At 42.6% G+C, this 26717-nt stretch overlaps 1 protein-coding gene across 3 annotated transcripts in view; it reads right to left on the bottom strand.

The window, feature by feature from the left end:
- Positions 1-26717, bottom strand: part of lrba (LPS-responsive vesicle trafficking, beach and anchor containing) — a 301696-nt gene that overhangs the window by 262245 nt on the left and 12734 nt on the right. For all 3 annotated transcript variants that reach the window (XM_080449815.1, XM_080449816.1, XM_080449817.1), the window contains exon 2: positions 1758-1989. In XM_080449815.1, coding sequence (XP_080305941.1) covers positions 1758-1989 — 232 coding nt within the window. The remainder of the gene's footprint in view (positions 1-1757; positions 1990-26717) is intronic.

The following is a 26717-nucleotide window of genomic DNA, read 5'->3' as shown; positions in this document are numbered from 1 at the left end:
GCTTGACTGAACATCCACTTTTACCAGCAACCATTCTGGCTGGGAAATGCTCACTGAGCTGAACAGTGTTGGATTAATTCAGATTCACTCTAATTTGTAGATGGCCCGACAGTGTCGAATGAGACTCCAGTGAGGGAGAATAGTCTATGGAGGCTGATTTTTTTTCCCCTGTGACTCAGTCTACTGTAATACATCTCAGCCTGACCCCCAAGCAGCGGCAAGAACACTGGAGCCATGAAATGTTGGTGCAGTCGGGAGGAGAGGGCGATTCAAGTGTTAGTTTTATTAGACTGAGACAGAGTTGAGATGAGGCGGGGAGGGGAGGAGAGGAGAGGTCAAAAGAACATTTTGATTATACACAACCGCAGTGGTGTAATGTAACTAAGTACATTTACTTGAGGTATTTTTACTTTACTGGAGTATTTCCAATTTTCAGTTTTTTTTTACTTCTACTTCACTACATCTCAGAGGCAAATATTGTACTTTTACTCCACTACAATTATTTGAAAACTTTAGTTACTAGTTACTTTTCAGATGTAAATTATGATATTATGAAACATACATTAACCACTTTAGCCCTATTTTATACATAGGCTTATTTTAGTACTTGTACTTTTGGTACTTTAAGTACATTTTGATGCCAATACTTTTGTACTTTTACTCAAGTAAATTTTCAATTCTGGACTTTTACTTGTAACAGAGTATTTCTATATTGCAGTATTGGTAATTTTACTTAAGTAAAACATTTGAGTACTTTTTCCACCACTGTACACAAGTGCCTCGAGTCCAATGCCTTCACTTTCCTTTGTGGCTTGCTTGTCTCTCTCGCTTGTCTCCGTTTTATTTATTGTGAGCATGTACCTGTATTGTGAGTTATGACTTGCTGCAAACCCATCTTAAATCTGCACTCAGGTATGCTCCAGGTATTAGACAAAAGGATATCCACATGAAGCTTCTATCTGTGGTCATGCACAGATGTCTACATGCTGACATAGAATCCTGACTTCCAGACACAAACAATAAAACCATATGAATTATGCAATGGAGAGGACAAAACCAACTCCATAAGCTTCCATCCTGGTTACCTGCTATCATATTGTCAGTAGTGGCTAATGCACTGGAGCAAATGTTTCTGCCTACTTTTTCTATCAAATAATCAAGAACCACGTTTTTATATAGCTCCTTTGCTTGGAAAGGAGCCAGCTTAGGTGGTTCGGGCATCTAATACGGATGCCTCCCGAGCGTCTCCCTACTAGGGAGGTCCTCGTTGCACGTCCCACTGGGAAGAGACCCCGGGGCAGCCCGAGAACCAGATGGGGGATTACATCGCCACACTGGCCTGGGAACGCCTCGGGATACCCCAGGAGGAAGTGTCTAATGTTGCTCAGGAGAGGCAAGGCTGGAGCTCTCTGCTGGAACTGTTGCACTCCGAATAAGCAATTGAAGATGGATGGATGGATGGATGTATATATATAAAATAGCAGATCTACAAGCTCACAACGTGTAGCATTGTGATGCGCTGTGGGTTTGCAGATGTGCCATTTTCACTATTTTTGAGATTTTTTTTCAGAATTTTCGCCTATGATGACATCGAGGGGTCGAATGGCCGTCATCACCACAATGTTCACTACCCAGCTCACCTGCGATCATACCGTCGGTGGTAGGTGGTATGTGCTGGACCACATACTGTACTTTTGTCCCCTGCAGTTCAAAAGCAATTGTACAGTAGTACACACAGTATACCTCCCTCGTCTCACCTGCGATCATACTGTTGGTGGTGGCTATGCGCTGTAGCACCAGCCGGATGAGGCCCACGTGTGTGCAGGCCTGCAGGTTGCGGACGCTCTTCTTCAGGATGGCGGTGAAGATGCTCCACACCTCTGCCTGGCAGGTGGGCTCACACTGGTCCAGAAGCTCCACCATGCACACGATGCTCTCCTCTTCCTGGATGATGAAGTTCATCTCCAGGTCAAACTGACCTCCCACCAGCTAGAGGAGGAGGAGGAGGGGGGAGGGGGGGGCAGTAGTAGGAGAGAAAGAAAAGAGAAATATTGTAAGCAATGATAATGAGCTGATAAGATTGTGCGTCTCTAATGTGCAGCGAAAACGGACGTCGGAGCATCAGTGAATTAAAGGCCATGGGTGAAGCAGGGGTCTCTCTGTTTGTCTAAATGTCTCTCTGTCTGGATGTGTGCATTCATTTGTTGGTCTATCTCTCAAGCCTCAGTCTATTCCTGTACATTTGTCTCCATTTCTATCAGTATGTATAACAGCCTCACTGTCTGTCAGTGTGTGTTTGTGAATTCGTCTACTAAAGTCTCCATCTGCCTGTGTTAGTGTATCTGTCCATCTTCTGCCCGTCTTTATGTTCTTTATGTACTGTATGACTGACTGTGTCTCTGGACTACAGGTGTGTCTATTGTCTACCCGTCTGTCTGTCTGTCTGTCTGTATGCAAGTGTATCTCTCCGCCAAGCTATCTTCCCTGTCTATCCCCCTGTAAAGACGCAGTGGCTCAGGAGATAGAGCGGCCGTTTGGGATATGGAAGGCCGGTTCGATCCCCGGGTCAACCCTGGGTTAGTGTCGAAGTGTCCTTGAGTAAGACACTGAACCCCTAACGGCTCCCGATGGGGTGCCTGGCATGGTTTCCTCCACCATCAGTGTGTTAATGCTTGTGTGAAAGGCTGAATGTAATGCACATCGTAAAGCGCTTTGGATAAAGGCGCTATATAATGCACCATTTACCCACTTTTACACCCAATCTCAAAGAAAATAAGAGCAAAACATTTCGACAAAGAGCTACTAGTCAGACAGACAAAGCTAGGCATCCAGACAGACAGACAGACAGACAGTGGTTTTAATCTTATGAGAGCCAGCTGACACAGCCTTACATGACCCCCACAGTGGGGCATTAGAGCTGGGACATATGACTTCACATGTGATATATCAACAATATGAGCCAAACATCATATATCAGTTACCTCATGTCACAAATATTGTCATGTTTTCTCTAGCTCGTAAATTTACTTCACAGTCTCAGTTCTTAAGTTCAGTTCTAAAGAGCATATAAAATTACCTACAGTATAATTTTGGCTCATTAACATTGTATTACATTTTCAGCAGCAGGGCTCTAAGGATGGCTACGGTGGTCAGTCGGTTGGTCCATCCATTCACCACTTCGGTCCCAAACAACATAATTATCTCGGAAACTACTAACTAGCTGGTTTGCCATGGTCTATTTTGTGCACCTTTGTACCACAGTACCACCGTGGAGAGTAGAAGGGGTTTGATTCTTGCTCCAACAAAACACAACTGGCATGTTTGCAGGTGGAAAGCTAGCAGGGAAGGGTGATCTCTGTGACTGCATTAGTGACTCTTAAAGGGATAGTTCACCCCGAAACTTTATTTTTTCCTATCGATTAGTCACCTTCATGGATATTTTTAGTTTTTTGTCACAGTCCTAAGCCAATAATTTGATGACCGGCAGCGGTTCTGGTAGGAGACACAAAGAGTCTTCTTTGTATCTCCTACTGGAACCACTGCCAACCGGTCCGTTGGTCATCAAATTAATGGCTTAGGAATGCAACAAAAACAAAAGAATATCCATGAATTAAAGTCTCCACGGGGTGACTAATCAATAAAAAAAGTTTTTTTGGGTGAACTATCCCTTTAAGGTGGTTGCATGCTACCATTTTATGTGATCACCCTTTTACCTTTTAGTTGGAAACGTGTTTTAAAAAAAATTGCGTTCGCTTCCCGCGTTCGCGCGTCTTACTTGTTATGATCCTAGGCGCTCATAGTACAGTGATTTCGGTTAGTAAAAACAGAGAGATGTGTTGAGGTGAGCACATCTCGCTTGGACCCTGTGGCCTTTCCTCTAGTGCCACCCTTAGGCCAAATGTTTATTTTATTTACGACACAATGTCTCAAAATCTAATGGGCGGTTTGCCATGAAATTTGCTTCATGCTCCCCAGAGGATGGCAACTATCTCCTAATCGGTAATCCCAAGTTAATACTAGATTTTTTTTCTGGTTTCCTTTCATTTCATTGTAGGGATGCAACATCAAAGTGTTTTATCTACAGGGATTAGTGACCTCATGTGCAGTGCCTCAGAAATGAGAATCTTATCGTGAGTCAAAAGGTAGATGGATTCCCTGCTAGTTAGCCTCAAATCCTCCCCTTCTGGTCGGGTTTATCTGTAGAGGGAGGGGAGGCGCCTCATTGCCGAGGAATAATGTGGTAGAAATGAATTGTACGAGTCATAAATGTCACAATTTGTCACAGCATAATAGTTCTGATGACATTTTTATGATTTAGCCCTGCCTTATAGGACGATAAGGAAAATAACAATATGAACGTCAATATTAATATTGTCTCTGTGTGTGTGTGTGTGTGTGTGTGTGTGTGTGTGTGTGTGTGTGTGTGTGTGTGTGTGTGTGTGTGTGTGTGTGTTGTGTACCATGGTTTGCCACCAGACAAGCAAAGGGTTTGATTGGGCTCTGGAAATGGTATAAATCCCCTGGCCTATTTGATGGAGGCTGTCCCATTAAAATGAGTAAGGACAGATTAATTCTGTATGTGTGAGAGAAAGAAAGAGATAGAGAGATTGTGTGTGTGTGTGTGTGTGTGTGTGTGTGTGTGTGTGTGTGTGTGTGTGTGTGTGTGTGTGTGTGTGTGTGTGTGTGTGTGTGTGTGTGTGTGTGTGTGTGTGTGTGTGTGTGTGTGTGTGTGTGTGTGCGTGCGTGAGAGAGATAGAGAGAGAGAGAAATTGCATATGTGCTCTATATGCAGATGTGCACAAGTGTGTGAGACGTTCCTGGAAAATAATTTGATTTATGAATGATATTTATAAATCCATGACTAACAGTGCTATGATGTTTAGCCAACATTGACTCCATTATTCAGGCATGTTTGTAACATTGTAATAACATTGGAGAAAATGTAAACAAACGCAACATCTTAAAATAAAGACATTAACGGGAAAATATGTCATACACGGCCAAAGCTGTAAATAAATAATGACATGTACTGATGTCAGTGTGGTCCTTTAAGGGTAAACTAGTGGAGGTGGTAGACTGGCCCAATGCAACAACATCATTATAAAATAAAATTGGTTCATCAGATTTCAGGGAAACTGATTAAAATGCCACTGGCGAGTGGCGACTACTGCCAGTGCCTCTCTCTCAGTCAGAGATGAATTTGCCAACAAACATATATTTTATATAAACTCGTTTTGTGGCCGATTGCGGTTTAGGTCTGCGATAATGGATGCTAGGTGCTGATTTGCCAGAGTAGGAGTTGATTTATGAGGCTGACACTGGAGGCAAGTCACCCATCCATCAGAGTCGGTTGGCCAAGGAAAGAGGGAGAAAGAACAAGGATGCAAAAGGACAAAGCAACAGAACACGATGACAGACAGACATCGTTGTAAAGCTATGAGCATTCGTCTGCTGTCTGACGTGTCTAAATGTTGGTGTCCTGTCGTACTATCCTTGACACTGTAAGTCTGTGTACGTTGTCCGTAGTCGTCATCATGCGTTAACCACTTACGGTAAGCACTACATACAGTTCTTCGTCATATAAGTAACAGCGAAAATAGCCAATCTACACGCTCGATCTTGCAGATCAGCTATTTTGTCTATTTTCTTAAAACTAGAAGTTCGGGCCCAACGAGGCCCTCACATCTAGAGTTCTGGCCGCTATGCGGCCCTCACACCTATGTTATACAGATCCGACCGATATGTCTGAGTCATAGCGTCTGGGCCTTTGTCAGAGTACCCGTTGTTCCCGCCTGTCGGTGTCCCTTTTGTGCCCATTATATGGAGATCTCTGTATCCGTCTGTCTACCCGTGTCCCTTTTATGACCATATATGGAGATCCCTGATGAGTGTGACATCAGACCACAGCTCTGCTCAGCCTATATGAAGTGTGAAGATGCCTTTGCACTTCCGTTTCATACCTAGATCAAGGAAAGAGCGACAGACAAGATATATAGTGAGAGAAGCGAGAGACAAAAAGCATATTTAAGCCCCAATAGACCTACACTCTGTTCACATCACAATCCATGTCTAGCAGCAACCAATAATGCTCCTGGGAGGAGTGACGTCCCGATCTTCCCAGACTCAGGTCTTCTGTTCTGAGTTTCCATTTGTCTTCACGCCGCAGGTCTTCCTCCATAAACATATCAAGAGGAGCCACGACCAAAACTGCACTACAACTGCCAAATGCTGAAGAAGGGACAGATCCCAGTCACCACCTGGCAGCAAATGTTCACCTCTTTAACCAGCCCGAAACAAGGAGACACAGACGAAGGAAGATCTTAAAGTCATCGACAGTTTACTTTGGGAACAACTAAAGAAACATAAGCTGACTTACAGAGGCAAGAAAACCCACATCTTTAAACCGTGTTTCAGTAAGATGAGTGACATGAATATAAACCAGCCTATTCACACTGGAGAAAAACATTTCCACTGTAAACAGTGTAATAAGGGTTTCAGTCAGTCAAGTGACCTGAAAAGACATCAACGCATCCACACTGGAGAAAAACCTTTCTACTGTAAACAGTGTAATAAGGGTTTCAGTCAGTCAAGTGACCTGAAAAGACATCAACGCATCCACACTGGAGAAAAACCTTTCTACTGTAAAAAGTGTGACAAGAGTTTCAGTCTGTTAAGTAATCTGAAGACACACCAGCGTGTCCACACTGGGGAAAAACCTTTCTACTGTAAAAAGTGTGACAAGAGTTTCAGTCTGTTAAGTAATCTGAAGACACACCAGCGTGTCCACACTGGAGAAAAACCTTTCTACTGTAAAAAGTGTGACAAGAGTTTCAGTCTGTTAAGTAATCTGAAGACACACCAGCGTGTCCACACTGGGGAAAAACCTTTCGTCTGTAAACATTGTGACCAGAGATTCAGTCAGTTAAGTAGTCTGGAGATTCACCAGCGTATTCACACTGGTGAAAATCCTTTCTACTGTAAACAGTGTCGAAAGAGTTTCAGTCAGTTAAGTAGTCTGGAGATTCACCAGCGTATTCACACTGGTGAAAAACCTTTCTACTGTAAACAGTGTAAAAAGAGTTTCAATCAGTTAGGTAATCTGAAGAGACACCAGCGTATCCACACTGGGGACAAACCTTCCCACTGACGAGGGGGCGCCCGTGAGCACCGTATGGAGTAGACACGCTTTCCCAGAGCTTCTCTCTCCATATCCGACAAAAACCCGGTTATTTACTGAATATTAAGTTCAATTTTCCAGTTCTACTTTATTTCCTTCTACACCGAAGCGAAGACTACAGAACAAACCACCTGTTCCACCTGCTGCTCAGGAATCACCTGAGCTCGCTGCTGCGAACACAGAGCCATCTGAAACTGGCACCGATTCACTTAACAAACATTCTTGCTGCAATACAACAAGACAATGAATGATCGATTCGACAACTTGGAAGCCTCTCTGGCCTCGACCCGGGCTTCTTTATTGAGTCTTGGTGAACGAGTGAAGGAAGTGGAAAATGCCAGCTCTGATTACGACCTAAGTCTCACCCTTACTGAACAAAAATGCGAGAAAACATTACTACCTGAGAACATGTATTGGGCACTGATAACTTTCCCAAGCCATTTAAGGTGGAACGCTCACATCGTCTTGGAACGTGTGTTATGATCGCATATACATATTTCCAGATGAACCCGTGGAGGTGATGAAACAACGACGCGCTACAGTGATATCAGAAAACGTCTCCAAATTGCTGGCCTCTCAGGCACCTTCATCTTCCCCTCTCGCCTACGTGTTAACCACAACGGCACGGACAAGATCTTCTTCTCCCCGCAGAGATAATATAGTTATAATCTATTATAGTGTATTATAATTGTTGTAATACATTATAATAATTTAAATTGTATTACAAAACCAGTTATAATCTATTATATATTATATTATAATTATCATAGTAATAAATACCCGTACGTATAGCTGGAGTATACCCGCGCGTGCACAGGTGATTTGCATTTGTATACAGGACAGTTGGCCACTCATCTGCATTACATTGTTAAGCAAGAAGCAATGACCTCCATCTATTTTTACATTACAAAGGAGTGTGAATGACCGCAGTGTGCTACTCATACCTGTAGATTTGAGAGGGGGTACTTTTGTGTAATGGAAACGGTAGATATTTTGATGCGGTGTGGTGTGGTGTGGTGTGGTGTAGTGTCGTGTGGTGTGGTGCTAAAGCTGCAGTCGAAATCCAGCTGATGTTAAACAGGGCAAGTTGAGCCGCATGGCTTACATTTGGGGTAGTGTAAGGCAACATTGCAGTGGTCACTTATTCCTGTAAGCTTATGATATCCGAAGGATGAGACCCTTCCTCACCCAGGAGTCTGCGCAGCTCCCTATCCAGGCCTCAGTCATCTCAAATCTTGACTACTTTAACTCCCTCCTTATTGGCCTCCCGGCATGCTCACTTAAGCCCCTCCAAATGATCCAGAAGCCACAGCGCACCTGGTCTTCAACCAGCCATTCCCCCCCCCCCCCCCCGCTCCCTTCATTGACTTCTGGTTGCTGCCTGTACCGTACCCAGTACAAAACACTGATGCTGGCGTATAAGGCAACCAAAGGCATGGCACTTGCATACTTTCAAGACATGATCTAACCCTGCAACCCTTCCTGCTCATTTCGTCTCACAGGAATGCTGTCAGAGCCTTCCTTAAAACACCCTGGACAACTCTCTGAACGTCCTAGACTCTTCTCCCTCCTGGCTCCCAAACTGTGGAATAAACTCCCCATTGCAGTCATAATTGTAGACTCACTGGCTCACCCGCTGTAGTCTGAAGACTCACCTCTTCAGACTTCACCTCACTTCCTAGGATGTCAGCCGATAGCTCGCTTACTACGCATAGCATGGTTACCTATTCTCATGTATATTGGCCGACCGGTCCTCCCATGAGCCAATTTTAAGAGGATGTTTTTTTTATTTAATGTTTAAAAATGTTACCTTTGCCCAACATAGGGACAGACGTCAGGTTTAAAAGTGGTTAATAATTTATCATTGTTGCAGCACCAAAGCTAATTCCTTTTATTTGTATTGTACACGGTAACTGAAAGTCTGTGAGCTGTGGTTTGATGAGTGTGTTTTTGAGATGGGTGACAGTGTGGCAGATGGGGACGTGGGGGAGAGGAGATGAGGACTCTGTCTGTTTTATTTTCAGCAAGCTAGCACAAACTGAAAGAGACAGGATTTTGTGTCACTTGTGTTTATGAAAGATGCTGCTATGGGCTGTGAATGTGGTGAGTCACTCTGCCAAAAGCAGACGACTGTTCTTTTCAAATGCTCTTTTCTGTCACAGCCTTGACATAGTTTCCAGAGCAGAGACATCAGCTAAAATGAATGATCATAGTTATTGTTGTTCACCTTTAACCAGCTGATCCCAAAAGGCTCTGTGTGAAATCACTAACTCAGAAGCAGGACAAACTCTGCTCACTCTGCCAGAGGTAGGACTGAGGAGCATGTCTCAGAATATTCTCCACCAGCCACCCCATCATGTCAGTGTATTATCATTTATAGAGAGGGCCTTTCCTACGCATGTAATAAAGGATTATCTGCACTCTCTTCAGTTATATTCTTGATTTTCTTTTTAAAAAGATGAACAGCCGCAGCAGACAAGTCTATCTAGAGAAACGGACGCGTTTCGGCACGTCGGCCTTCCTCAGCGTTTCAAACAGTTTGTATAAAATGTATGTATCCTCAAGCATCTGCACCCAGCTAAACTCAAGAGACTACTTCTCAAGACTCCCCTTGAGTAGAGCACGCCTTCTCCTGACGGTATTATCCGGTAGGAGAGCTGCCTTCTTTCCTATGCATGGCCAACATATTACATATGACAGAAACATAATAATGTAAAAATGTAATGTATCCAAAAAGTGATTGCAGCTCCTACCTGCTAACGGAAAGCTGGTTTCAAAATGACTTGATTTCATTCTTGAGGGTTACATTTCAAATATTATAGCCCAAATAGACCAATAATACACCAGTGGACAGACATACAAGGCCACATAAGCCATAACATTATGCATTATTACTCCTGCCAAAAAGTGATGGCAGCTCCTACCTGGCGACTGAACGGTATTTTCTGCATCAAAATGGCCCGTTTTCAATTCTTGGGGGTTATATTTCAAACATTATAGCCCAATCAGACCAATATACCAGTGGTTATCTTATCAAAACAGGAACCGTTATATTCCCAAGCAGCCGCTCTACCTCTTAAGCCACTGTCTGCCAACCCATATCTCTTTGGGTTGGCAATGCAGGTGCACTTTGCACCAACTGCAGCCAATGCATATTACTGAGACAAGAACCGAGGCAAGTAAGAGAATTGCAATTATGTAAACAAGAGACAAGGACATTAACAACTCTATTTGGATGATGACTGGATAATTAAATTTTTTATGATATTTATTTCTCAGGTGAAGGAAACAACATTGAACCACTTTCACTTGAGAATTAAAAACAGTGATCAGAATCATATAATAGACCCAGGTTTTTACATTTGCCAAATGTTTAATTTGCCTGCAATAAATTGGAAGGAAGTTTTGGGACATCCAACAGTGTAGATTAGTTAGGCAGCCCTGAACTGAAGGGAAAATATAATTACAGAGTTACATGTTTTGAGGAGTGGGATATAAAACTGTATCAAAAACTATCAAATTGGATACATACATAATGCTTAAGAATGACATGACCCACAAGTGTCCCTTGTGGAACAAAAGTGAAACACAGGCAATAGGCTTTACCTCTATAACAAACATAAGTGGCTTCTAATTGAAAAGTAGGCATTGCAATTCCAGAGCAGTGCCACTAAGAGCTACCCAAACAAGGTGATTCAGCAGTATGGTGTGGTCTACTAAAATCAAAGGATAGGCATAAATAAGCTATGAGCTTCAGCCTATGCCTTTTCGATCAAACAGCATGAAATATTGAATTACAGTGTGTTATGTTTAGTGATACTGTTGATGTGGATCGAAATAAACAAAATTAAAGTCAAAATGCTGTCAAATGCTTCACTCAAATCCAAAAGGACCAGAATTGAGCAGTCACCACCATCGGTTGCCAAGACTAAGTCATTTATGACCTTAATGACAGCAGTCTCAGTACTGTGAAGGGTACGTGTGTCAATCATTCATAGTAATTAGCAGAGGAAAAGGAAACGGCTGTATTTCTATAAACAATAGAAAGAACACAATAGAACAATTTCCTCCCAAAGTTAAGTTAACCTTAAGTTCAGTAATAGGAATGTGCTTTTTATAAAGGCAGGCAGAAATAAGACACTTGCTTCAATTGTTCCTTGAACTTCTTGGGCTGCCGGCATGGTCACTGAAACCCCTTCAACTGATACAGAATAGTGCAGCACACCTGGTCTTCAACCTCCCTACATATTCATGCCTTTCCCCTTCATTGACGTCTGATAAACAAAAATACTGGTAATGACCCACAAGGTAATAAAAGGGCATGGCAACCCTTACTTCATGGAGAAAGAAAACACAACTTTAAATATGAAGAACCACCACCCACATCAGTTCCGGTACTCTATATCTTTACTCTAGGAGACAGACAGCAAAGGGACTTTTTGATTGATTGATTGAATATTTTATTGCTGAACTTTTTAAAGGGTACAACAGTACAAGTTAAAAAATATGCCAAATGAATGATACACAAAAAAGCCAGAGGCTTGTTTGTTGATCATTAAACATTCAAAGTTCAACACTCAAAACAGCTGGACAAAACAACGAAACAAAATAAAAATGACGAAATATTATCATCATATGCATGATAATAACATAGAAAGGAGGTGGGGGGGGCAGGGATACAAGCCATGGTGGATGCCACTCACAAGAGACATGGCAAAGCTCACCGAAGGCGTAAGCAGTTTTCACATGGTTGGAGGCCAGCCGGACAGACCAGAGTTTAGCCAAGTCCAATTTGAATTTAGGTGGAGCCATGATGCCAGCTTTAAACTTTAATGGGGAATTCAGAAATGAGAATGTTCAGGCTGTTGGAAGAGCATTCCACTCTGCTGTCTCTGTGTCTCTCACCCTTGAGAGAGATAGAGTGTGTGTGTGTGTGTGTGTGTGTGTGTGTGTGTGTGTGTGTGTGTGTGTGTGTGTGTGTGTGTGTGTGTGTGTGTGTGTGTGTGTGTGTGTGTGTGTGTGTGTGTGTGTGTGTGTGTGTGTGTGTTGAGTTTGAATACTTTATTAGTCAGAAATGTAAACAGCCCGAGGTACAGTCAGACTTTTAGGCTAAAACGATAACACAAAAAAAGAGTAAGAACTATTTTAGTCCACAATCTCATGTATTTTGATGGAGATACAAAAAGACCCTCAGAAGGTCATCTGAAATCCCAACACATTACAATCAAAATCCTCCTTCCCAGCTCAGGTGTAGTCTCTTGTCTGTCTGAGGGGTTGTATCAGACAGACTGTTGTGAATGAGGCGAGAAGAGAATGGACTGCTGGTGATAATAACCCTCACTTCACTGTTCTCCCTCCCCTCAGTCAGTGGTACATGAGACAAAGTGTGCTAAATCAATTCACTCTTGTCTTTGTGGACACATTTGAATGTCAAACTGAAAGTAGGGAATTAAATATTAACAATTGCCTCATAACTCTCAGTCTAGGTGACCCAGGAATGTCTGCCCTGCCTCTTGGCTGCAGTTTTCTTTTTTTAGGCAATATATTAGACTGTGAACATTCATGGTTGCAACGTAACGTTTCATTCACCTTTACAAAACTGCAACATACACATTACATCACACCCATGCACATGCGTACACTCATGCATAGTTGCACACAGGCTACACCCCTTTCCTTTTCCTGGCACTACATAAACATCACACTGCCATTTGAAAACACTGTCTATACTCTGGGGACTAGGCTTCCTGACACAAAAACACTGTCTCTAAAAACTACTACCAAAAGCTCAGCCTGGGGGCACTGGGTCATGTGCGTGGGGGCATTCACCTGTTCTTTCTTACTTAATACAGTGTTCTTCTTGCGCTTTCCCCAAAATCACAATTCCAGACTTCTTCCAGACTGATTTATTTTATAAATAAACAAACATATTTTCAAACATTAGTAAAGCTAGTATAGCTATCTAGCTAACTATTAAATTGCTCCCGATGAGCAGGTTGGTGCCTTGCATGGTTTCCTCCACCATCGGTGTATGAATGTGTGTGTGAATGGGTGAATGTAATGCATAATCTATGTAAAGCGCTTTGGATAAAAGCGCTATATAAATGCACCATTTACCACATGTTGAGGTAACTTAACTGCATGCTAACTAAGACACTGATGTGACATCCATGGTCATGTTTAAGAAAAACCTTTTTATGAAAGCCCAGAAAGTTGAGGGTAAATGTGTCAATCATTCATAGAAATTAGCAGAGGAAAAGAACATCTCCCTCCCTAGATCCTTTTACAGTAACCCCTTCCCTGCCAGAGGCTTCTCTCCTGTGATCTCCCCATCTCTCTCTCCCCCCTCTCTCTCTCTCTCTCTCTCTCTACCATCTGTCAACAAAATACAAAGGCGAATACAAAGGCTATCCACTCTGTCCAATTAAACAAAAATGAATTAAATAGAATGCAATTGTCAGCTAACTGACTCAACAAATCCGCCAGATCGTGCATCAACGACAGCCATGTTATCAATTAGTGACCTGATGGCTGGAAACAGAAAGCACAGCAGGAGATTTCCCCACGTTAAGTCACGCCCACGCATTGTGTCCACTGAAGCATGACACAGGTTAATGACAGCCATTCAATCTATCATCCATGCATTTGTGTCACTCTGTACCGAGGAACAAGAGTGACATGGTCTCTCCAACCCCAGTCTCAGCTCAAGAACACGAGGCCGGTTCTGTGCCGCACTAAACACACAAACAGCCCCAACTTCTCTTGTTGTGTTTTCAGGGTCAAAGGTCTGGGGTTCTAGCGTTTAATTTCATAATCGACAGATATTAAATTATCTAACATGATTGCATTAAACTGTGCAGTCGTTTCACTACTCATGCAATTACTGTTCAATTACTGTTCTCTGGCTACACAGTGCAGCGTAGAGTCCCCCCCCCCCCCATCTTGTTCCAACATTTAGCCTGAGCTGGTTCTTCTGTGACACCAGATCCCTGGCCAGGTAACCTACTCCACCACCTCCAATCCCCACACCCCACCACCTTCCCCCCCCCCCCCCCCCGAGACCTGTCTGAATTAAACATGGCTGAGCAGCCATGCAGCCACAGTGCAGTGTTGCCAGATTTTGTGAGAGAAACAAGCAACCCGGTCTATGAAAACGAGCCCAAAAGAAGCGACAACATGAGCTATTTATTTGAAATTGGCTATTTATTTGAAAATAGTCGATCTACAAGCCAATGCTATGTAGATCTGTTAAAAGATCTTGATAAAAATATGGAATATTTGTGGTTTGGGGGTTCGTGGACAAATACATTATTCATTTGGGGGTTCTTGACATGAAAATGTTTGAGAACCACTGAGGTGAACGACGTTCGTTAGCAAGCCCAAATAAGAAACTACACTTTAGAAACAAGCCCAAAAAACCTGCAACCACCAATATTTACAAGCGACTTTACAGAAAAACAAGCCCAAGGTCGCTTATGATAAGCAGACATGGCAACACTGCCACAGTGCCGCTGCTCAAAGCACAAACAGGCCTCTGTAGTCCCCATGGCCGACCACATACGAGGGAGGAGGGAGAGACAAAGAAAGGGTGAATGAATGTTTGAGGCTGGGAGAGCAGGTCAAAGATCGAGACAGGCTCAGGTAGGCATGTGAGGGGTAGATGGAGAGAAGGTGGGGGTGAGAGATATAGTAGATGTGCAGCGTAGCTAGCTAGGAGACCCAAAACCACAAAGGTGGTGAGCCTCTATGGTCTCCATGGATGACAACACGGAGGGGGAAGAGAGAAACTCTGGGTTGAAGTGGGAGATAGTAAGCACATAAACCAAGACCACAGAGTAACTGATGACTAGGTGAACTGAATGGGTAGTTTGGTGGGCTAAAACTAGAATGCACAACCACATCTTTCCTCTGTACTGGACTGTGTGTCTATTGTTATACGCACACCAAGTGCACACACACACACACACACCTGCGGCACTTTCTATCAACACCCTTTTCTGACAACACCCGAGCAGTCACTTTAATTACCTTAACAACCGTGTAGAAGCCACACAATTTTGTACCAGAGGAAACCATTGCAATTACATTTAAAAAGGCACACAGATATTGTCAACCAAAACGGCAAAACAGTCATTGTGTGTGTGTGTGTGTGTGTGTGTGTGTGTGTGTGTGTGTGTGTGTGTGTGTGTGTGTGTGTGTGTGTGTGTGTGTGTGTGTGTGTGTGTGTGTGTTTATGTGCACGTTGCGTGTTAACAGTTATCCGATTTGAGTGTTTGCGCGTCTGTGTGTGTGTGTGGGTGTGGGTGTGTGTGTGTTTGTTTGTTTCCATTATTCATGCTCCTCCACCACTCCTTTCCCTAATGAAACTGTTAATTCTATGGGTGAAATCCCCAGAACTGAAAATTAAATCGCCTGAATGAGATCATGCCTGCACCAAAGAACCCAGGCGCAAAGCCCCTGACAAATCTAGTTTCAGTCCGACTTGCTGTGAACAATCAGCATATAAATCCATCACTTGTCTTCTCCCATTAGCCTCCATGTGTTTCTGTGTAATGGAAAATTTAGACAGTCTACTGTCATAAGGGACGTCACGATATAAGCATGAAGCATTAGCAGGGGAAAGGGTTAGTGTCAATTCTCTCTATTACCTGTAGGGAAGGTGCCAGTCTAAAAATGAACATTTCACAACTCAGAGGTTGCAAAACACAGATTTTGAAGCAGGGCAGTTCAACTTCAGTTTGCCTGCAGAGGTTTTGGCCAGGACAAAGACGAAAAGAAAATCAATCACGGAACACATTTGTCATCGATCTATAAATGGATGGTCTCCATGAGCTGGAGTCGGACAATACAGTCCCCCCCCCAAAAAAAATATCTGACCCACTTTCAGTTCTGTTAAGTGGCTCACTTTAACGAGCTATCTTCCCACACCAAAGGCGATTTACAGTACAGTAGCTTGTTCGTGCACGACAGGCAATTAAAAAATAGTGGGTCGTCTTGCTTCTGTCCCACACCCCCCTCATCAGATCTCTTCCCACCCCAGAACCCCAAAATAAAACAGCCATCACAGTGACGAGACATGAAGACACAGTCTGTGACAAAAATTCCCATGTTCCCCTCGACAGCGTTGACATACTGTAGTAACCTAATAAGAGGAGGTCAAAAGCATGTCTTACTCAAATCCCAGGGTGGTGGATGGAAATCAGGAGGAAAGGGTTTCTGGTGCAGCAGACGTGTTGGATGTTGTTGTTGTCGTTAGGGTATTGGTCACTGTATATTTGTACATACGTGAAATTTGTTCTCTGCGTTTACCCATCCTAACTATACCATCCTGAATACTGAGGGGAAGGAAGCCTCACTGAAGATGTGCCAGATGCCAAGAGCTCAAAATATGTGTCCTCTCCACAGCCATTTTCATAGTTTTCAAGGTTGACTGAAAGGAGAATAAAGTTTCTCAAAGGACAGATTTTAAGGCATTTGGACGGAGACGGGAAAACGAGGGCACGAGTTTATAAGCAGCATTTGTGCGTTCACAGCCACACACACACAGACACAAACACTTCTCTAATCCGCAATTAACCCATTCAATCCGGGAACGCATCCGTGTCACTTTAGATGTCTTTGGCTATTAAAAAATAGCAGAAGCTCAAAGTACCGAGTGCCGTGATACCAAAGGATACCAAAGGATACCAAACTCCTAGCTTCAAATCTAGAAAACAAGTAGTCACCAAGAATACTCTCCCATTTGATGGAATACTCTTTATTAAAGTTTTTGGGGGGGGGGTTTCTGCCTTTATTTGGATAGTACATTTGAGATAGACAGGAAACAGGGAGAGAGAGACAGGGAGTGACACGCAGCAAAGGTCGTCAGGCTCAGGAATCGAACCAGCGACTCGATGTCAGACTGCATTAGAGCCTACATGTGGTATGCATCTTAACCACTGCGCCTCAAAATACTGTTGTACAGTCATTATTATTTCAGCATGATGTCTTGGTAAGCTGCATTCTCTCCCATCTGCTTCATAACTATGGCCGACAGACCAAACACAAAACTCTTCCAAGAGGCCTTTCTGTGTGGCCTCCATTAGTCAACACATTATGCCAAGTTCCTTGTTATTCCCAGCAGGAAGTTTATCTACCCCTTCAGTCATTTCTCCCCTTCCTGTAGTTGAGAAAATCCACAGCTTAACTACTAGTCTAAGATCTTTTCAACTTGCAAGGTTGGATCTCATTACTCTGTGTTCTTATCTGCTTGAAAGCGACCCTCACTGCAAGAGAGCTTTGTCCTGTATAACACAAACTGTGTCAATAACATGAACCCATACACACACGGGAAAATGCACTAAATCAATAGTCACATATACTGACATGACATGTACACACTCATGTATATAGGCTACATGTACACACAAATATTTGTGCACTTAGGGACATGAACAAAGCAAACCTGTAACACAATCAGAGTCAGTATCTACCATCTACACACAACACTGTGATCCTAACAAACAAAAAGTGTCACCAAAACCTATTACACACAAAGGCCTGAACTATGTACACTTATTGGCTCTGGCATAGAAGTAAAGGATATGGCAGTGTGTCCGACATAACGTCGAGGAAGTCTGAGGAATGGTCAGGAAATTGTGGCTCATTAGACTCAGGGTGTTTCGGAGCTAAATTCTGCTATGGGCTTGAAAACCACGCTCTGCAGGAATGAGATCTTTAAAGCTGCAATCCGTAACTTTTACGTTCTACTAAGGAAGGATTTGAACCCGGGTCTCCCAAATTTCTACCACTCTTTTAAGACGTAATCCCCACTTGCACTAAGGGGAGATATTGTACTTATGAGCTTTAGGCAGTATCACGTGTCAACCAGTAGGTGTCCTACCTGACACCACAGTTAACATTTCTCAATGTAAGAGATGCTACAGTAGATTAGAGTATTAACATACTCGACTACCATACGAATTGTTTAAAATAACGTATACTCAGCAGCTTAGAAAAAAGCTGTGCAGCTTAGAAAAAAATCAAGATTATGACCCATCAACTGCACTCCTTTCCTCTCAGCCACATCGAGAAAAAAAATCATTTCCCTCTCTGTGATTAAGTGGAATAAAATATCCAGCATTAGAACCACTTCTCGTAGGCCATTTGAGGAGAGAAGACCCGCAAAGAGAGAGGGAGGCCTTTGATCACGAGGCATATATAATACATCGCATTGTTTGACAGAGAAGCCAGGCAGCGTGGTGATGGTGGGGGTAGTACATTATTAGCTCTTGGTGATGATGAGTACTGTTAGGCAGGCAGGTATTGGTTGCACACAGCAAGTTATAAAAATAGCAGTTGGAGCAGGGAGGTGAGACATGCCGGCTCTCTGTGTTGCATGGAGAAGCATAATGAGGATCTGCACACGCTCAGAGGACCCAGCTGCTAATTAGGCGTTGTGACTTAATTACCCCCACAACCTCCTGATGACCCAACTGGAAGTCTGACGACTTTGACTTATTTGTCATCGAAGCATAGGAGTGCCAGTCCAAGCATTTCTCACTGCGTTTGGAGGGTGCGTGTGTTTTCAAGGGGGTGGGGTGGTTGTGAATGTATGTCTCTCTGTGTGCACGATTGTGTGTGAGCTAAATTAACAGAAGAGCAAAGTAATGCCAAAATTATGCAATAAGTATCAAATGCATGAGGAGAAGAATAGAAGCGTTTGTGTATGTAGCTCTGAGACTGTGTGTGAATGTGTGCACATGGGTGCCAGACAGCATGTGAGTGATTCAGTGTGAAAGTGTGCCAAAGTGTGAGAATGTGTGTGTGCGTGTAGCCAGCCAAAAGGCCCTATACAACACTTGAGGCATTAGACAGCAGAGATTGCATAGTATGTACACTAACACTACACATAATGTATCATGTTCCAAAAGTTGCATCTTTTCTGTTTAGATCATTAACCAAGCTGACAATATATTCTAACACTAAGAAAATCTTGACCAAATTTAAAGCCTGGAAAAAAGAACTATAGTCGAAAGTGTCTAAATGGAAGTACAAGAAGTATACAGAGCTACACGTTGTCCAGCCTACCAGAACATCCTGTGGCCCTGTACTTCCTAAACTTAGACACTTAAGACACTTTCAGCAGTAGTTCTTGTCCAGCCTAAGCTTATTTAAAAGCCATCTGGAATTAGGAATCTGGAATCAGGATCTGCAATTAAAAGTACAACACAATTGTTTATTTACTGCACCAGTTAACAGGCAACAGTCAAAGCAATGTTGGCTCTGCAATGTGAGTAGTAGCCTACCCAAGGGGAAGGCCCAGTCTAGTTACTGTTGAGTCCCTGGGGAAAGAGGAAACTGCATCCGACGTATCCCATCACAGCCACTCTGAGTCTGCTCCGATGAGAAGTGAGAATGAGAATGTGCTCCATACCAAAGCGGAGACTAGAGTCATACGTAGCTGCTTAAGATTTAGTCAAATCTACCATCTGCGGTTTGGAAAGTTCTTTCCTTTAATGTTGGTTTGAGAAGAGATGCTGAGCCTGTTGTGCAATAAACTAAACAACGTTGTGGCCCGACTGCCTTGCAGTCCAGGCCACAGGCTCCTGTAGCCTGACAGTGCATCGCAGGTTCGAGTCCCGTTCCCGACGATCTTTACTGCGACGATCTCCCCATCGCTCTCTCCCAGTTTCCTGTCAATCTCCACTATAAGCAATTTTTTTTTTAATAAATAAATAAAAGGCATAAAAGGCCCCAAAAATATCCCCAAAAAAACCTAAACAACGTTGTAATCCTTTTTGTATTTTTAGCATAATAGTTAGATTTGTATTTTATAAATGTTTCACAGATGTACTACATGAACTGGACTCTGGATAACATTCACATCAACAATCTTACAATGACTTAGAGCTGGGCAATATGGACATGATATTTTTGATGAAATATCTCGATATCAAGCTTATTTACAACACGTCACAACAAACGTTGTGAGGTTGTAGATCAGCTATTTTTGAAACGATTTTAAAGTAGAAAATAGGGCTAAAGTGAATAAAACCAGAAAAAAACTATACTTGCGCCATATCACGATATTACGAGTATTACCAAATCCCAGACGATATCTAGACTCATCTCACAATATCAATACTAGACGCACAGGTCTCCGCCAGGCCAGGTAGTAGAAGTCAATCTTACATTAGCTGTACACAGACGGACGGACACACGGACACACACACGGACGGACGGGGGCGAAAACATACTCTGCCAAGACCTTCGGCCTGGTGGATACAATATTATCTAAATTCCCAGGCCCCACAATGACTACGGTACATGTTTGCTGACAGCTTTATTACCGTATATACACACATTACTACATGCATATATAGGTTTTATATATTCATGTAGACTTCACCAGAAATCCGGAATTTGGGGACAGCTCCAAAGAATGTGTAACAGTAACAGCAACCCCTTATCATCCAGACATTTCCAGCAAATCACTCTCTTCAGCCAATATTTTTTGAGAAGAGTAAGAAAAAAATCTGCCCAATGCCCAATACAGGAGTAGACACCAAGGCCTAATATCAATAATGATAATGACCGATAATTTTGCGAAACATGTTACTCATACAGTCAAAGTGGACTCAATGTGGTCCTGACACCACAATTAGATCTGGTGAGGAGAGAGTGGTCTGAAGCAGAAGTAAAATGAACAACAGCTGTGCACATCTCCTCAGGGCATTCACGTCTCACACTGAAGATAGGCCAACTGTCTCTCTCTTCCCTTCAGTCTCTCTCCGTTTCCTCCATCATTCTCATCCTCTCTGTGTGTCCCTGTGGCCCTGGACTCAGTATCAGTAGTAGTAGAAGTAGTGGTAGCAGTGGCGCTTGAGAATCGGAAGGTTCCTGGTTCAATCCCCGGCTAATTCTGTCTTAGTGTCAAAGTGGGGCGGCAGTGGCTCAGGGGTAGAGTGGCCGATAGAGCAACCGTACGGGAACCGCGAGGTTCCCAGTTCGATCCCGGGCTCCCCCAGAGTTAGTCTTTGAGCAAGACGCTGAACCCCTAATTGCTCCCGATGAGCAGGTTGGTGCCTTGCATGGTTTCCTCCGCCATCGGTATATAATGCATAATCTATGTAACGTGCTTTGGATAAAAGTGCTGTATAAATGCAACATTTAAAGTGTCCTTGAGCAAAACACTTTAACTATTGGACTGCCAGATAATAGTGTGCCACTGCTGCAAGCAAAAACAACGATTTTACTGTACCAGTAAAAAAAAAACATGGAATATTCTCTGTGACCATATCCACTGCTACTTGCACAAGATTTCTAATTGTTAATTGACCTTTTCCTTTTTTCCGCCTCTACTCTTATGATTATCCATTTTGTAACAGCATTTTGTGGGAGCTTGTATGGCAAATAATTTCACCCACTCTTTTACACCAAGTTGAAATAGACTCATAGACTCACCAAAGCATTAAGCCTGATTTATACTTTGTCATACGACGTGTCACACACAAAAAATAGGTATCTACAAGCAACATAACAGCCAATATAATAACCAACTGAAGGAAAAACATGAGATATACAGTACCAGTTACAAGACTAAAAAGTCCATCCTGTTAATGACCCAACATGTTAGTGAGACGCAGGGCTAGATTATCCATAGAAGGCATTGGGGGAGTGCCCTGGGAGGTAACCCTTAGTTCGTTTTACTTATTTTTGTTTAGTTATGGTTTATTTTGGACAATAAAAAAAAAACACTACACTGACTGATGAGATACAAACAAGCTTAATAGGAAGTAAAATGACAGGTGCTAGTATTAACTTGGTCAAAACTAAAGAAAACCACCAGATGGCCACCACAAAGGCAATACTGTAATATTACTAACATAGATAAGGAAGGAGTATTATGGAATTCAGGAAGTCTGAGGTTTCCTGCTGCGGTTTGTTTGTACTCTACTGATGATGAGCTGCAAACAGACGTTGATGCATCAAAGCAGAAAGAGAGAGATAAGAAGAGAGAAATAATCAACCAGGTCTATGAAAACAAGCCCAAAAGAAGCGACTAGGGCTAGGCCACACTTTAAACCCATATGCATCAGATATTTGAAAATAGCAGATCTACAAGTTGTGAGCTTGTAGATTTGCCATTTTCAAAAAACAAATGAGGAAAAAAGTGGCATATTTTAAATAAACATTTTAACAACACAAATCTGGTACAGGGGTCCCTGGCACAACATATTTTTAGATGGGGGGGTCCGTGGACAAATATGTTTGAGAACCGCTGGTTTAACAATATTTAGGAAGCAAGCCCAAATAGGCAACTTTACAGAAAAAACAAGCCCAAAGTCGCTTATAATAAGCAGACATGGCAACACTGGGCACTCAGAAACACAACATGGGTAGCTTTACAAGCCCTGCAATGTACCATGATGTTCAAGGAATTATGTCCCTGATGCCTTCTTCATATTCAATCCAAGTTAATCACAGTTATTTTGTCATTATCGTCATAATCGTTTCCATGTTGAAAAATGTTCATACATAAAAACAGGACGTGCAATAACCCCAAGTTTGCAACTACTTTCCCCTGCGCCCTTCACCGGGTATGGTCTAGTATAAATAAATACCGTACAGTATGTGTGCAAGTCCATGTGACTGTCCGTGTGTCTCCCTTTCTATTCATCTGTCCGTCTATATGTGTGCCTGTCTGTCGTTAAGTATAGCCTACCTAGTTTCTCCCAGTAGGTTGTGTGCCAGACTTTGGGCAGCAGAAGAGCAGCGAATGTTGAGTGAGAGAAAACAGGCCAAGGGTACAGGAACCGTCTCTCAACCATCATCAATCAATAGGGCCCATTCTGTCTGGACCATTCACACTAGATAACACCGTCACCTCTCCCTTAGATGTCCTGCTGGTGCACAAGATTGGTATGTGATGGCACTGAGACTTGTGCACAAAAAAAGCACATTCTTACACACATCCATGCATGCACGCACCTGAATGCAGAAATCTCTGTCACTGCACGCAGTCAACATCCTGGCAGATTAGACACGTGTGGGGCTGTTACGATTACAAATTGTAGTTGACGATTGATTGTCACACTAATAATTGCGATTAACGATTTAATCGTGTTTTTGGCACTGACCATTGGAACATATTAATCGAAAATACATTTCCGTTTGCCTTTTAGGCTTCGTAATAAAACAATTGCACAGGGAAGCTGGGTCATATAACTGAAATATACAAAGAAATGACTAGCTTTTACTACAACCTTAAAACACACCACAAAGTGATGTGGTGTACGCTTGTAGATCAGCTATTTCTGCTTTTTTATGTATGAACATTTTTCAACATGGAAACGATTATGACGATAATGACAAAATAACTGAGATTATCTCAAATAATTGCGATTAGAACATTATGTAATAATTGTGACAGGCGTAGACACGTGTCACTTGAAGACCGATAATAACCCATGTGTAACAGAAACAACAAATGCTTGAATATATATATATATATATATATTATATTAAAACATATGTGCACACACAGTTACATAATATGCAAATTGTACACATGCATGCATGCATGCACCCACACACTTTCTAGGCTGTATGCAGAGGAACTCATCCATGTCAGCACGTGTGTGTGCGCACACACACACACACACACACACACACACACACACACACACACACACACACACACACACACACACACTCAAGAACAGGGCATAGTCTCTGGGCTAGCAGGATCTCACCTGAATTGAACCCTTTTGAACCCAATTGAAACGTATCAGCTGTATCACACTATCAGTGGACGTTAACCCATTCAGACCAGGGAAACCAATACGTTACTATACTTTTCAATCCGGGAACCCCTTTTGGTGTAGTTGTTGCTGTATACAGTATATAACAGCAATAATTTTGTTTAATTTATTTGAATCAAAATGTAAGTTTTTCAGAAAACTTAGGTCAGGATTTAGAAGGCATTTTCAGAGGTCTGAGGTCTTAATGGGTTAACACAAGACATTATCACTTAGAATACCCAACCGCCTAAGAGAATGAAGTGGTAAACACAGACAAGCCCTTCAGAAGCACAGAGTCATGCAGGACACTTCCATGACTAATACGAGGAAATATGCAACAGTTAGGCTATACCTAGAGCATTCGGTTCAAATGAGGAAGAACCAGAAGCACTCCTGAATGACGGCCATTGTGTCAGCGTCCAGCAAACAGCTGATAGGCCAGGCAGACTGAGGCTGATGTGTGCAAGCTGAAACCACAAGGGGCAAAGTGCAGACTGCAATGTAGAAGTATGAACGGCACAGCAGTCTGGCTCGTTTGTGATGAAAATTAAGTTGGGGGGAAAAGTCCTACAAATAGTACTAGTAGTTGTATGTAGCAGTAGCAATGGAAGTGACTGTAGCAGTAGTACTACTGCTACAGTCACTACTATACAAATAGTAGTAGTAGGAGCTGTAACATTAATAACCTGAAACTACAGTACACTGTATGTTGTATAGCAAAACATATTCTATAGAGAGTTGTGTGAAAGGGGGTTGAAGGGTATTATTCAATCACAATACTCCCATGGCCGTTTTTTTCTTCTTCTTTTTATCTATGGTTTTACTGCTTCTTGTTGTCTACAGTAGTGGGGTGATTAGAGCTCTTTCTTCTGATTTTGACACATTGAACTAGTGACGTAATATCACAATATGTTTTGTGATTCTGAAATATTATTTGCTTGAATTGCACAAATGGGGTGCTCGGGTGGCGCACCAAATTCCTAGATATATTCATACATAGATATCAGTCAAACGTATCATATAGGAGATTTGCAACACACTGACCGACCGACACTAGATGCAAACTGATATATCGGCCATTATTTGACTTTTTTTGCAACTGATATGTCTTGATTTTTAACCACTTTCAACCAGGCACGCTTATTTTGGTAATACTATTGTAGGCGAACATTTCCACACACATCGCGTTGCGAGCTTGTGGATCAGCTATTTTTAAAACATTTGTATTGATTAGAATTGATTTTGCACGTTTTAATAAAGTACTGGTCAGATCATCGTTACGTTAATTGGTGGGCTAGGACGCTACAAAATCCGATGCTAGAAACATCTAGCATGTCAGGCCCTAACAACAAAGACAAAAAACCACTGCAAACACCTTAAAACCCTGGGTCTTCTCCTCCACCACAGGCGATGAGAAATTGACTCATTATGTGAGTGTGCACATGAGTGAGCCATGCCAGATCAAGGTGGTGTTGTTGTCGGCAACCTTAAAGGCTTAAATGACACCACCGTGCTGACAGCTCACTGCTAATGAGCAGACAAACACATCTCAGAGAGCTTTACAAAGGATTTTCTACAATCTGGGGGTTATTCAAAGGTATTGTAAAGCAGGCGTGCGTCTTTGTAAATATGATCATGTGTGCCTGTGAATATCTGTGTAGAAAGGAGAAAGACAAATAAGCTAACTGGAACAATACATGACAATAGAAGACATTATTACAGTGAGGGATATGTGTCATATGCGATAATTGTGACTGTACAGTATAGTATAATACGTAAGTTTAGTTGACAATAGATCACTACATCGCTCCATTTAGCTCGTAACGTAAGTATTGTGAGGAACAACATTTCAGGAAGCGGCAATTACAATATTCAATAATAATAACGGTCTAAACAGCTTCTGCATTGTTGGCCAGGCCAGTGGGAGAGACAGGGAGGAGAATGCAGAGAGAGGAGGAAAGAAGTTGTGATTGTAACAGACTGGTTCAGCCTCCACACATACACACCTCATCAGCCCCCAGACAGACATGCCTGATAAATACAGTCCATCCTGCCATCCTACTTCCTACTATAAATGCACGATATCCGTGTGTCCGTCTGTAGTTCACACATTTCAAGAACCGTCCGAACGACCGACTTCAAACTCAGGCACACGCATTTGCCAAGGACCCGAGGGAGTGCCGTGCCCATGGCGTCGAGTCGGATATAGGCGGTTGTCCAGAACCGCCGATCCGACCGATATGCCCACGGTTGTCCAGAACCGCTGATCTGACCAAAATGCCCATATATGGGCATATACTGAGGCCATCAGGGATCTCCATATATATTGGCTTAAAAGGGACATAGGCAGACAGACAGATACAGAGATCTCCATACAGTATATTATGGGCATAAAAAGGGATACGGACAGATAGACAGGTACAACGGGTAGTCTGACAACTGGTACTGCATAACCGTGTGGTGCATGCATTCCCAACATGCATTGTTCCGGACTTGCATTGCATCGTTCCCGTGTAGGCCGTCAAGTTAGACTTGGGCAATACTACCATGGTATTACGTATACTAGGATATTACAAATACCCTGCGCTGTCTTTCTTTCTTCACTGCACTGTCTGACCAATGTTCAAAAGCCCTTGAAAAGTACATTTTCTTAGCAACCAAAAACAGATGTAATTCCATCAGAATTCCATCAGCATGCCTTCAGCAAGCCAAACCACGTCATACCAAGACCAAACTCAATTAGCCCGACTCCCTAT

The sequence above is a fragment of the Gymnoscopelus braueri genome (genome assembly GCF_963280865.1).
Source record: "Gymnoscopelus braueri genome assembly, chromosome: 2".
Taxonomy (NCBI): Eukaryota; Metazoa; Chordata; class Actinopteri; order Myctophiformes; family Myctophidae; genus Gymnoscopelus; species Gymnoscopelus braueri.
Note: the sequence above shows the minus strand (reverse complement) of the source record. Positions and strands in the feature narration are given on the sequence as shown.